Genomic DNA, 14,399 nt, shown 5'->3' with positions numbered 1-14,399 from the left:
CAGGCTCTTCACTTGTCCAGACTTCTAAAGATAATAAGTGTAACAGCCTATCCGAACTCATGACCGTGTCTCTACAGAGCCCCTGCTTTTAATCAGCATGCATTATTCACATTGAAAAATCATTATTTCTTGATTAAAGCAAATTTGCTTGTACTCTCTGATGGGCAATATTTTGTACATCTCCATAGTGGCCTCTGTATTTGAAGAAAGGAATGTTCATTCATTTATAAATACTCTGCTATTTAGACTATTACCATTGACTAGCCTCTCAAATTTGGGGGGGCCTGAATGTGCTTTAAACAAACATTTCTAGAAATGGAGTGAAGTCTGTAATGGTTTCTTTTGCTGCTCACAGATGTTGATGAATGCACATCAAATCCCTGCACTAATGGAGATTGTGTTAACACACCTGGGTCCTATTATTGTAAATGTCATGCTGGATTCCAGAGGACTCCTACCAAGCAAGCATGCATTGGTAAGGCAGTTTGCTTTTACATATGAAAATGTTCCATGAAATACAGTGACCCATGCTGTTGAGGTTAAAAGTAGATTTACTAAAATAAAACATGGAATGAAATAAGTGCTGTTACATTATTACAGATTTATTTGATACTACCTTTAGTAGGGCTTCCTTTCTACATAAACAGTATTTGCATATATAACCCCAGCAATGTGGTATCTGGCTTCACAAAAATTCAGTTTTATCTTTCTTCCCTAAATCATAGCTTCCTTTCTCCCAGTAACATCAGTAGTGTTACTGCTCTCTGCTAAATGGAACTTGATATTTTATATTCATTTTCATCTACTGTTTTCTTTAAACCTCACACACAACCCAACACCAAATTATGCCTAGTCATTACCATAGACCAGGGGTGAGGAACCTTTTTGACTGAGAGAGCCGTGAATGCCACATATTTTAAAATGTAATTCCATGAGACCCATACAACGACCTGTGTACGTTACACATTATCCAATAAAAATTAGGTGTTCTCCCAGAGGACAGCTGTGATTGGCTCCAGCCACCCACAACCATAAACATGAGCGGTAGGAAATGAATTGGATTGTAATACATGAGAATGTTTTATATTTTTAATGTTATTATTTTTTTTTATTAAAGATTTGTCTGCGAGCCAGATGCAGCCATCAAAAGAGCCACATCTGGCTCGCGAGTCATAGGTTCCCGACCCCTGCCATAGTCCCAAACCTTCTACTTCACTGCTGACTCATCTCGGAATTCTTTTAGCAGATGACTCTCCTTGTCTTCTTTTTGATTTCCTATTCAACCATGGATAGTTGCTTAAACAAACTTACTCCAGAAGTTTTCATCATATTGCTTTTAATCCATGTATTCTGTAGGCACTTTTTTCTTACCTCCTTGTATGATATTTGAGGTCTTCAACCAGAGTCCCAAACAGCTCCCCTCTCGGACCTCTCTTAGGTTCATTGCACACCCCATTTCACTTTTCTTTCCCTTCCCTCTTCATCTACTCAGGGCTTTAAACTTGCTTACACCTACCTATCCAAGAAAAGAAAAGTTGGTGAGAAATGGAAATTTTGCTAAAGAAGCAGCATGATTTTGTATATTACATGTAAAAATAAACTGGATATTTGAAGTTAAGTTTATCATACTGTTTTATTGTCTATAAAACTATTGTAAAAGAGTATTGTTTTGGCTATTCTTAATTTTCCCAGATATTGATGAGTGCATCCAGAATGGGGTTCTTTGTAAAAACGGTCGATGTGTGAACACAGATGGAAGTTTCCAGTGCATTTGCAATGCTGGCTTTGAATTAACTACAGATGGAAAAAACTGTGTTGGTATGGAAATCGCCTGCTCCCTTGCGAAAGATTTTTAAAGGCTATACATCTTTATTTAGAACCATGTATGCTATTTCCATGAAAGCTCACACAACACATATGTGAGAGTTCTTCAAGTGACTTAGGGAAAATATAAATGCATTTAACATAAGACTATTAAAGTGAAACAGCAGACTTCTTTTTTTTTTTTTTTTTTTTTTTTTTTGTATTTTTCTGAAGCTGGAAATGGGGAGAGACAGTCAGACAGACTCCCGCATGCGCCCGACCGGGATCCACCCGGCACGCCCACCAGGGGCAACTGCTCTGCCCACCAGGGGGAGATGCTCTGCCCCTTCGGGGCGTCGTTCTGCCGCAACCAGAGCTACTCTAGCGCCTGGGGCAGGGGCCAAGGAGCCATCCCCAGCGCTCGGGCCATCTTTGCTCCAATGGAGCCTTGGCTGCGGGAGGGGAAGAGAGAGACAGAGAAGAAGGAGGGGGTGGGGGGTGGAGAAGCAAATGGGCGCTTCTCCTATGTGCCCTGGCCGGGAATCGAACCCAGGTCCCCCGCACGCCAGGCCGACGCTCTACCGCTGAGCAAACTGGCCAGGGCCGACTTCTTTTTTTTGAAAATATTATAACAAGTAATGCTTTATTCACAGCTTCTGAAAATTTCCTATGTGGTTCATGTTTAATTGTAAGTAGCAGTTATTCTTTGTAATAACTGTTACTACCTACTGCGTTTCACATGTTGGGGTTACATACTGACAAAATAGAACAGGTCTCCCCCATCCTCAGTCTGGGATATATAAAAATGTTTGGCATATGTGAAAATCAGATCTCTAAATTTGTGTTTCTGATGATGTCTAGCAGTACAGCAGGTAGTGACACTCCACAGAAATATTCTATTCACACAACAACACGTATTTCACCTACTAAGGAAAGTCCAGATCATTTCACTTACAGTAAGGTTTGTTGTGACTTTATTCTCCCTTAACAAAAGAAAAAAAACAAAAACAACCCTGAGCTCATATTAACATTTTTGGTAATCAAAATACAATGCTACTCATGTAGTTTTAATAGCCACTAAGCACAAATTTTATTTAATTATTTTCCTTTACATCCCTTATACCAAACGCCCTTCACATTCTACACACTATTTGCTCTCACTCAATTGCTGTTCATAGTAGGAGAAAAAAAAATCCATGAGCACATGGTTCATTTACGTAGTGGAATTTGACTGACGATTGTTTGTGGAAGGAAAGGAAACTGGTTCTCTCAAGACCAATGATGTGAGTGCCTCTCTCTCTGCAGATCATGATGAATGTACAACTACCAACATGTGTTTGAATGGGATGTGCATTAATGAAGATGGCAGCTTCAAGTGCATCTGCAAACCAGGATTTGTCTTGGCTCCAAATGGGCGTTACTGTACTGGTATGTGTGGCTTTGAGATAGGAAAGTAACCATGATTGAAACCATCTTTTTTTATTTGAATGAATCATGCAAGAGTTACTTCAGTTTCTTCATGTGGATTTCATATTATTCACATCTCTTACTAATTCAGTAAGGCAGGTGTCTAAAGCTTCCTAGAAAAACACACATTGTAGTCTAGGGAACAGTAATGTCTTTACAAAAATGATAATAATACAGGAAAAATTAAGGGAATGACAGATTGGTTCTAGCAAGTTTGAAAGAGATGATGTAGAAATAATTTCTATTTGTTGCCTGAATAAAGAGGGGGAAGAAAAAAATCTTGAAAGATTTTTATTTGTATGTGTTCTCAGAGCTATATTTTAGGCTATTGTTTATTATTGGTTTTTTTATTACATCTTTTTCATAAAGCTAATCTACAGATCATTTGTGATTATGTCATTATCTAAAAAAAAGTCTTACATTGATTCAGTGAAGAAATGATTTAAATAGTCCTACCTGTTGTTTTTTCATAAAGCCATATGAAGGCCAAGCTCTAATAATAACATTAGTAAGCAAAAGATATGCCTCATAGAAATAAATAAGACTATCTTATGTGTATATTTACTCACAATTGGAATTTAGTGAAAAACAAATTTGCAGTTTCTAGTTAGAAACAAGTTTTGTTTTTTTTTCCTTCAATTTTCTTTCAGACAAAATTAACTCTGTGGATGCTTCCTGTCTTCAATTGCACAAATTTATCTGAATACTAAATAAGACTCGTAACTAATCCCTATAATTTCATTGAAATTCCAGGGACATTAGATAGAGAAAATCAAGACTGATTCTCATGTTTCTGAATCAAAAATTGCTTCTTGACTATTCACGAAAGAGGAGTACAGGATTAAGCAGAACTGTTATAGCTTTGCTAATTGAACTCATGACTGGGAAGTCATGGCGAGGTTAGCTGACTTGGATGTCGCACCGGATAAGAGATTAGCGTCAGGTTCCTTTCAGTGTGTAGCATTACACTGCAGCATGTAACTTACTTCAGAATTTCTTAAGAAAATTAAATACACATAGAAAATGACTTAGATCTCACCAATTTCTGCTTTCTTGAGACTATGTTGTATTAATTTTCTTGTGACAAATGTTGTAATCATAAGACTTGAAATGTTCATGATTGAGCAGCCCCATGTTTTGAAGGCTGTTTCATCATTTGGGGAAGCCACTGACTACACTTGATCTTAGCCAAAAGGCCGAGGAGCGATGGGGGGGGAAGCCATTTAATGTTGAGCTACCTTTGATAAGTTGAAGCAAATTGAATATTAGAAGAAATACGCTATATTATTTTGTTATTTTGAATGGATCAAGTTAATATCAAAACATCCATTGTAGTTAGGATTGTATGTGTGTAAATAAAAGGCGATTATAAAAGTATACCTTACTTTTAAAAATTTGTTTCACTTAGCTAATTTGGATTAACTATTACTTATAGTAAACAGGGATGCCAAATAAATAATGAAAATTGAGTTTGTAAGGTTTTTTTTTTCCTAGTAGGTAAACTTTTAGTCAGTTTTTCTGAAAATGTTTCAGAGTTGCATTAAGATTTCCTTGATAAATTTAATTTAAGAAAAAGATTTGTTACCATATCTATGTTTTTCCACAAATTATAAAAATTATTTTTAAAAAGGTTGAAAGGACAGAGCAATGGCAACAGGTAAAAATAAAGTTAAATTCACCCAGTCATGGCAGCTTGTGTTTCTCCGGGGCAGATGTTGACGAGTGCCAGACCCCAGGAATCTGCATGAATGGGCACTGTATCAACAACGAAGGGTCCTTCCGCTGTGACTGTCCCCCAGGCCTGGCTGTAGGTGTGGATGGACGTGTGTGTGTCGGTAAGTGAAACATTCTATAATGGCCCCAGTGTCCAAATGATCTTTGAAAAAGGACGGTAATTCATTCGTCCAATGGAATAATGCTCAGCCATGAAAAGAAATGAAGTACTGATACATGAGAAGGCAAGGATGAGCCTGGAAAACGCGCTAAGTGAAAGAAGCCCGTTATAAAAGACCATGTCATCTACGATCCCATTCATAAGAAATGTCCATAATAGGCAGGTCTACAAAGACAGAGCAGATGAGTGGTTGCGGAGAGCAGGAGAGGGGGGTGATAGCTAACGGGTATTTCTGAGGTAATAAAATGTTCTAAAATCAGCTGTAGTGATGATGATACATGTCTGTGAATATGCTAAAAACTACTAAATTGTACGCTTTTAAATAGATGAAGTCTATGGTAAAGGAATTGTAGCTCAATAAAGCAGTTTTTTTTTTTAAATAGAGACCCCCACTAGTTCCCTTCAGAAGGCTCTGAAGAGACCATGCCAGAGAAGAAAAAATGCCCTTAACACTGATGATGTTAGAAAACTGAGTTTTTAAATGCAATGAATTTGGATTCTGTAATTAATAACATGGCAGGAAATGGGGATTATAGTTATATTTCAGTAAACTCTTGTTTTTATCCACACAGAATTTAAAATGTAAATAATCAATACCATAGAACTTGGACTTATATCAAAGCTAGAAATGTTTTTATGTAGTTAATATTCATTACTGTGCAAGTAACTATACGAACAAAGGATAAGTATGAGAAAGAATTTTATTTTATCCTCAGCCATTTGCAATTTCTTTTGGACACTTTTGTCAAATGGATTCCATGAAAATCGATCAGAGTTACCAGTTCATCAACTTTAAAAAAGCAGACAAAACAAAAATGCTGTTAGCGTTTTAAACTAACTAACGACAGCGATAGCTGAGTGAGTCAGTTGTAAAAATACATTTAATGCTATTTTTTTTTCCTCTGAAGAGCTTTCATAAGACCTCTACGGTGCATTAGCTATTATGCACCCTCTGTTTTTCAGGTTATACACTAAAAGGCAGACATACTCGTTGGTTTAAAAGGAATTATGAGAGAAAAGAGAAATGAAATTCTTTCTTAGATAGAGTTGATGACACTGTACTCTTACCTGTGGAAATCAAAACATTTGCATCCCAAGGGGGAGAAGCAACAACAGATGGAAATAATCTGTCCACTTAAATTCATCCCTTCTATCCAATCTAGGATTTATTTCAGCTTACAAAATTGTCAGCACTCTGTTCAGGGATATTTCAAATACTGCAGCTGGAAGAATGCAGCTCCTTCCTGCCTTGAGAGCTGAAATATTTTCAGTTGCTTTGATATCCCTTAGTTAATTTGTCCTTTACCTAAATGACTCTTTTGAAATCTACAATAAGTACAAAGCCAGTTTTGGAAAGGGAAATTATTTTATTTTAAGCAACCAATGTATTGGGGAGTTGTTAGGAATTCAGAGTTCAAACACAAAAGAATCCTCTTGTTCACATACAGAAAAGGCATCAGAAAGGGTTGAAAAGTCCTCTCCAGTTTCTCACAATTGTTGTCACTTGAACTCTTTAATAAAAGTACCATTTGTTCTGAGTGTAAAATGATATATTACTGTTAACATGCTAGACGTGTCTTCTTCATGTCTCCTCCCTTGGGTGATATTTCTGAGGTTCACTGATTGTTGGAGTTGGAAACGAATCACAGTGGTGACTTACTATTAGAGTTCTCACTTTAATTTTAGATTTCTTTTTTATTTGATTGTTTTTGTTTCCCTAGATACTGCAGTGTGGATTTTTATTTTCAGAACATTAAACTAGCATCATAACTAGTGTGTTGAAGAGACCTGACTCACAGGCAGACTGTAACCTTCCGGAGCGAGCAGTGTTCTGACTCCCCCAGGGTCAGAGTGCGTGAGGGGAGGGGCGAACGCAGGCACACGGATTCCATACTGGGACAGCCTCACGGTCTCTGGGCTTTGCAGATGTTAAAAGCCAGCTCTTTGCGGGCAACTTCGTGGGTCCTTCAGGGACATTCCACTGCCCTTCCTGAGGTGCAGACACTGCATTTTCCTTCCTCGTGGACACTCATTGCCCCCACCTTTGCTCCTTCAGCAGTCCACCTTAGACAGACTTTCCTGATGGTTCTCCTCACCCTTCCACGCGCTCACTTTAGAACCCTCTCCCTACGGTCTGTGTCTAATGCATAGGACATGCCCATCCTTGGTCCTCTTCACCATGTGAATAGAGGCTGATCTCACCTCCCAACTGCTCCTACAGAAGGAATAACAGCCACTCACTCGCCTTTGCCTGTTAGGCATCCCAGGTGGAGATGGGCACAAAGCTCTTCAAAGGCTTCAGAGATGAGGAGGTAAACACTTCCAACTCACAACCTAGCTCCCTCCCCCCCAAAAAAAATCCTTTTCAGAAAACCCTCTCTTAATTGCTGCTCTCTTTCTTTCTTTTTTTTTTTTTTTTTTTGTATTTTTCTGAAGCTGGAAATGGGGAGAGACAGTCAGACAGACTCCCGCATGCGCCCCACCGGGATCCACCCGGCACGCCCACCAGGGGCGATGCTCTGCCCCTCCGGGGCGTCACTCTGTCGCCTGGGGCAGAGGCCAAGGAGCCATCCCCAGCGCTGGGGCCATCTTTGCTCCAAAGGAGCCTCAGCCTCGGCTGCGGGAGGGGAAGAGAGAGACAGAGAGGAAGGAGAGGGGGAGGGGTGGAGAAGCAGATGGGCACTTCTCCTGTGTGCCCTGGCCGGGAATCGAACCTGGGACATCTGCACGCCAGGCCGACGCTCTACCACTGAGCCAACCGGCCAGGGCAATTGCTGCTCTCTTAAACTATTTATAGCCCCAATGTTGGGAAGGTTTAAGGACCAGGTAACTAATTTTCTGTATCTTCTTTCTTCAGGATAGTCTCCAAATTCACCCAGGACCATGAAATTTCAGCTAAAAAAATTTTTTTGCATGTTATTACATTAGCTTAAGCATATGTCAACATCTTTATGAATACTGACATTTCTGTCAGCTAAAGTTTAATTTTTTTTTTTTTACTCTACTTGTGCTACTTATTAGCTGTGTGGCCTTGGACGAGATGCAGTACCTCTCTGTGCCCTTTTTACTCATTAGCTGCTTGGAGGATTAAATAAGTTAATATAAGATTTATCTGTGTAAAGCTTTGAGTAATGTCAGGCACATAGCAAATGCCCAATATGTTAGCTAGTACAATTATTGTTTTATTATATTAGAATAATGATATAACATCTAAGGCATAGCCTTAGAGTTGCTGCTTTATGCAGTAAAGTTGATGCTAAAGAAAGAAGAGTGGCCCTGGCCGGTTGGCTCAGCGGTAGAGCGTCGGCCTGGCGTGCGGGGGACCCGGGTTCGATTCCTGGCCGGGGCACATAGGAGAGGCGCCCATTTGCTTCTCTGCCCCCTCCCTTCCTTCCTCTCTGTCTCTCTCTTCCCCTCCCGCAGCCGAGGCTCCATTGGAGCAAAGATGGCCCGGGCGTTGCCCCTGGTGGGCGTGCCGGGTGGATCCCGGTGGGGCGCATGCGGGAGTCTGTCTGCCTCTCCCCATTCCCAGCTTCAGAAAAATACAAAAAAAAAAAAAAAAAAAAAGAGAGTAAAATAAAATTAGCATTTTGTGTCCATACATAGTATTTTACTAATGTGTATAGACTGATAATTAGCTGAAAAAATCCTTTAAAAATTCTATTTTTCAACAAAGAAATAGCACAGAGAAATCTGATAACATAGAAAACATAGAGCTTAGCCTTTAGGTCCCATCCCCTGCCAGCGCAGTCATGTGGGCACATGCTGAGAGGGCAGGCATGCTGGTGCCTCTCATCTTGCCCACTTGTGGGCACAGAGTGCAATATGATCAGGAAAAGATCGACTTTCCTCGTTAAAGAAAGAAGAGAGAAATAAGGCGGCCACCAGTTTTTTATTATTTCCTGTGTGTCCTAGTCTTTGTGCTTCATGCTTAACAAACACATTCCCATTTATAATATAAACTCTATCAGTCTATATTTAATGAATGAGAAAAAAAAGGTTAAGTAATTCAAGGATCACAGGGATCAGAGCCTGGGACAACTCAGGGCTCTAAAACCCTCACATAAGTTACACTATCTTCTTTTTATGAACCTTCTGATGTTGTTAGCCTGTAACACTAACCACTGTGTAACCTGTCTCACTCTTCACGAGAGTACCACAAGCGTTTTATCGACTAGCTTCTAAAAATTGTGTGTGGCTTGTGTTCTTAACATGAAAACAGAAGTAACTTTGACTTTGACTATTTCATGATGCCTTCAGACATAATTAGTGACATCTGAAGAACTCACAAAAATTATATCGGGAATCATGAACTATGTTGTGTTTGTCCAAACTTGTCTTTGCATCACGTCCTCCACTTGCGTGTAACTCAGAGCAAACTGTCATATTCGGTCATAGCCCAAGCAGAAAGGGGCAACACGTGCTCTCCACAGGGTTGGCGTGGTAAACCTCATGACCCTCTTCCATTCGAGCCTATACACATCTCATTGTTTAGTGCAGCCATAAATCTCATTGTTTTAATGAGAAACACAACCAGATCATAAGAAATCAGTGGGTGACTCACTTTGCATAACAAGCAGATAAAATGATTTCCAACAACTCGTGAGTAATTACAGATATTTATAATAAGGATTATCTCTTTGATGGAATTACCATGTCAGTATATGCTGCTTATAAGCTGTACTACTTCTCTGCCCTTTATGATGATCTGAGTTTTTATAGTGCGTCATTTATTATCTCATAAAGTTGTAGCATAGTTTATGGGAATTTAGAGTGAGAAAACTAAGCAGGATATTCTTCTCTGAGACATAGCATGACACAGTGGAAAGAGAAAGAACTTTAGAGGTCACACAAGTCTCCACCTGAATGCCGGCTCAGGCTGTTGGTCGCCTGGGACTTGGAGCTACTTATGTAAACCCTCCGTCTGACCCGCTCCTTCCTCATCCGTAATGTGCAGATAATGATCACTGTCCTATGGAGTTGGTGACTTGAATGTTCCATGAGATGTTGTCTGTAAAGCAATTAGCACAATGCCAGGGACATGTTGTGGTAGTTATTATCTTTAAAAACTAGATTTGTTGAGAGTCGGAGGCTAAAACATAGCAAATGGGGGTTGAAAAGGAAGTAAGAAATTTCATGATCAAGCAGTGTTGTCTCAAAGTGGTTTAACTTGACTGTACTTCATTGTTCATGAGAACTTCTAAAATAGAAGTAATAATGTATCATTTTGAGTAGAGTATAGCCGGTGATTAGAGCTCAGAGTGTTGTATATAACTGTGGGAGTATACCTGGTTCAATGAAAGGCCTGTGTGTGTAAGGGGGATAATGACTGCTTGTGTAGCACAGTGGTTTTCAACCCCTCATAGGCAGACCGGTGCTGGTCCAATAGACACGATTTTTCTAGCAGACCAGTAGCAGTCCGCCGACTGGGAGTTGAAAACCACTGTTGTGACACGTAAAACAACTTGGGGGAAAAATGAGTAGTTGATATGGATTCATTCTTTTCCTCACTCAACAAACATTTGTTGATTTCCTAAAACTATTCAGTGCTTGTGATACAAAGAAAAAGAAGAGACAAATGCCCTCTGAAAGCTTCCACTCTTAGGCTAAAAGAAGCCTTTTTTTAAAAATCTATTTGTCTTTATCACTAGCTCAAGTCATTGTTCTTCTGTGACCTTTAGATACTCACATGCGCAGTACATGCTATGGCGGAATCAAGAAGGGAGTGTGTGTCCGTCCTTTTCCGGGTGCGGTGACCAAGTCCGAGTGCTGCTGTGCCAATCCAGACTACGGTTTCGGAGAGCCCTGCCAGCCATGCCCTGCTAAAAACTCAGGTAGTCCCACTGGCCAGTTTCACACCTGGTAAAGAATCTGGAAATGTAACATTAGATATTTGGCCAAAGAGTACATCAGATCTGAAGTGCTCTGCCATTGTTTTTAATCGAAGAAAAGAAGTCCAAACCTGTGTTGGTATGTGAGACAAATAATGAGATTTGGCTTTTATTTACCTAAGATCTCTAGACAAAGTGAAGTCGTGATGAATAGAACAGTTTATTTGCTGATCCAATTGTTATTGTTAAAACAGATTTTAACAGGCTTGATGTCCTTGATCTATGATGTCATTGTGAAGACAAAGAGCATCAAATTTACTTATTACTTTGAAGATTTTTTTTTTTTTTTTTTTTTTTTTCATTTTTCTGAAGCTGGAAACAGGGAGAGACAGTCAGACAGACTCCCGCATGCGCCCGACCGGGATCCACCCGGCACGCCCACCAGGGGCGATGCTCTGCCCATCCTGGGCGTCGCCATGTTGCGACCAGAGCCACTCTAGCGCCTGGGGCAGAGGCCACAGAGCCATCCCCAGCGCCCGGGCCATCTTTGCTCCAATGGAGCCTTGGCTGCGGGAGGGGAAGAGAGAGACAGAGAGGAAAGCGCGGCGGAGGGGTGGAGAAGCAAATGGGCGCTTCTCCTGTGTGCCCTGGCCGGGAATCGAACCCGGGTCCTCCGCACGCTAGGCCGACGCTCTACCGCTGAGCCAACCGGCCAGGGCTACTTTGAAGATTTTAATAACTTTACCAGAACCTGATTTTACTGATTTATTTTTATCTTAACACAGAATGGTCTTAGGCCACAGCCTATCAGTAACTCTAGAGTCAGGTGGATAAGGCTCATCTTCTTTATTCCTACTGTTACTAGTCTGTAGGAATAGATAAGCCTGTATTGAGTTTATGAAAGTACAATATGGATTAAAAAATAAACATGATCTCTTTTTCTTTAAAGTGAGAGATAGTTGAGAATCTAGGTAGGTGAACATATAAATTATAGTTGAGTATGATTAGCCCTTTGAAAGGGGCATAAAGAATTGGGCGAGCATCATGATAGGAACCGTTGCCTGGAGAAGCTGGGAAGACCTTCACCAGGAGGGCATGTTTTGTTTGGTCTTGAAAAAAAATAAGAACTTCCCATATGGAAGATAGAAGAAAAACATTCCACCAAAGGAAATGGCCTGTCATTTTGTAAAAATTCCTAAATACATTGTTTGAACCTTAGCAAAACAAGGAGAGTTCTCCTAGAAGAATTACTGAGTATGGCATTTTTTTAAAAAGAAGAGTCAATCAAGGAAATCTTGCCCTAAAATATATTAAGTTAAATTATGCACATTATGAAAAGGTACAAAAATTGATAAGACTAGATTAAAAAAGGTCAGTGAACTAAAATTAATCTTAGAAGCAAATGGGAGTAGAAATATAATAATCTTGGAAAAAATGAGAACTTCTTATGTGGAAGATGGAAGAAACACATTCCAGCAAAGGAAATGGCTTGGCAGTCCATTAAAAATCATAACTGGGTGGTTCAAACCTTAGCCAAACAATGAGAGCTCCTCTAGAACTAAATGGGAATGTAGGGTATGGTATGATAAAGACAGCAAAAAATATGAAGTTCGCTTTCAACATTAAACTTGATTTAAAAATTCCTTATAGGATATTTGAAATTTCGGTGGTTTTGTAATGATAAAGGGCTTTTAAAGTAGACATTAATGACTAAAACACATGTAAATTGGAAAAATATTTTTCTTAATTGATAAGGAATTTACTTTCCTCAATAAGGGGAAGTTGAAATCCTCACAGAAGTAGTGCAATGTGCACAAAAAGACTTGACAGAGTAGAAATGCAAATGGTAGATTACCAGATAATAAAAGGCCCAATCTTTCTAAAAGTAAAAGAAAATGAAAATAAGATGTCATTTTTGTTTATTAGAGTGGTAAAGTAGAGATGATTGATTTTTCCCAGTGTTCAGGAGGTCGTACAAAAATGGCTCCTCTTTTATACTGTGGAGAGCAGGGTAGCCGGCGCATTGAAGAAAGGAGGACTATTTTTGGAATTCTTGTATTAATTGTGTACCAGAAGATAGTCATTTGTTTTAAATTTTAAAAATGCATACATGTAATTTTTTCTAATGATATTTTTGGAATTATGTAAATGACTTGTATAAAACAGATATAATTCAGAGTTTTTAATTTCTCTATTTGTTTTTGTCATATAGCTGAATTCCATGGTCTGTGTAGTAGTGGAGTAGGTATCACAGTGGATGGAAGAGGTAACTTTATTCTGTTCTCCATCTTATAATAATTAGATAATTATATAGCTTTATGATTCTCTTATATTATACATGATTATATTTAATATTATAAAGACTATATTAATGTAAAATGGTAAGATAAATTATCTCTTAAAACAATGATTATAAGCTAGATGATTGTGAAGTGGTATATAGATGCACCTTTTTCTTTTCTTTCTTTTTTTTTCTTATTAAGTGAGAGGCAGGGAGGCATAGACACAGACCTTTCACATGTGCCACGACCAGGATCCACCTGGCAAGCCCCCACCAGGTGATGCTCTGCCTGTCTTGGCCACTGCTCTGTTGCTCAGCAACCGAGCTATTTTAGTGCCTGACTCAAGGCCATGGAGCCATCCTCAATACCTGGGGCCAACTTTGCTCGAACCATTGGAGCCATGGCTGTGGGAGGGGTTATGGGGGGGGTGTGTGTTGAAGGGTGGAGAAAGCAGATGGTCACTTCTCCTGTGTGCCCTGACTGGGAACTAACCCGGGACATCCACATGCCGGGCCGACACTACCACTGAGCCAACCTGCCAGCACCTAGATACACCTTTTTCATAGTGGATAAATACATACCTGTTAAATATGCATTGTTAAAAAGGTCAGTAACAAACTATCCCCATGATTTCATGGATACCATTGCTTAATAGAGGCTAGAGTTTGTATTTAAGTTAAAAAAAAATAAAGAGGGAGCAAATTTTTTTTAATTGACCAAATAATGCTGACATGGTTAAAATAAATCTTGAAGACATATTTGATGTGAATCAAGTTTGGGATATACTGCTCTAAATAGAAATTGTTAGGACTGTTTATGCTTAAGAATATTAAAATGCTTTTATCCAACTAAAGAAATGAAAACTTTTTTTAATTTTTTTATTTAGTGAGAGGAGGGGAGGCAGAGATAGACTCCTGCATGCGCCCAAACCGGGATCCACCTGGCAAGCCCACTAGGGGGTGATGCTCTGCTCATCTGGGGCATAGCTCCATTCCAAGCTCTTGTTATCTCCTGAGGCAGGGGCTGTAGAGCCATCCTCAGCACCTAGGGCCACCTTAGCTCCAGTTGAGCCATGGCTGCAGCAGGGGGAGAAAGAGAAAGAAAGAGAGAGAGAGAGAGAAG

At 39.6% G+C, this 14,399-nt stretch overlaps 1 protein-coding gene across 1 annotated transcript in view; it reads left to right on the top strand.

Annotated features, from left to right (window-relative positions):
* The window catches only part of FBN2 (fibrillin 2), a 286,570-nt gene that overhangs the window by 166,270 nt on the left and 105,901 nt on the right, over positions 1–14,399 (top strand). The window contains exons 12-17 of the mRNA XM_066276820.1: positions 356–475; positions 1,693–1,818; positions 3,109–3,231; positions 4,983–5,105; positions 10,846–10,998; positions 13,208–13,261. Coding sequence (XP_066132917.1) covers positions 356–475; positions 1,693–1,818; positions 3,109–3,231; positions 4,983–5,105; positions 10,846–10,998; positions 13,208–13,261 — 699 coding nt within the window. The remainder of the gene's footprint in view (positions 1–355; positions 476–1,692; positions 1,819–3,108; positions 3,232–4,982; positions 5,106–10,845; positions 10,999–13,207; positions 13,262–14,399) is intronic.

Source organism: Saccopteryx bilineata, chromosome 4 (genome assembly GCF_036850765.1).
Source record: "Saccopteryx bilineata isolate mSacBil1 chromosome 4, mSacBil1_pri_phased_curated, whole genome shotgun sequence".
Lineage (NCBI taxonomy): Eukaryota > Metazoa > Chordata > Mammalia > Chiroptera > Emballonuridae > Saccopteryx > Saccopteryx bilineata.
The sequence above is the reverse complement of the archived record's forward strand: the minus strand, read 5'-3'. Positions and strand labels throughout refer to the sequence as shown.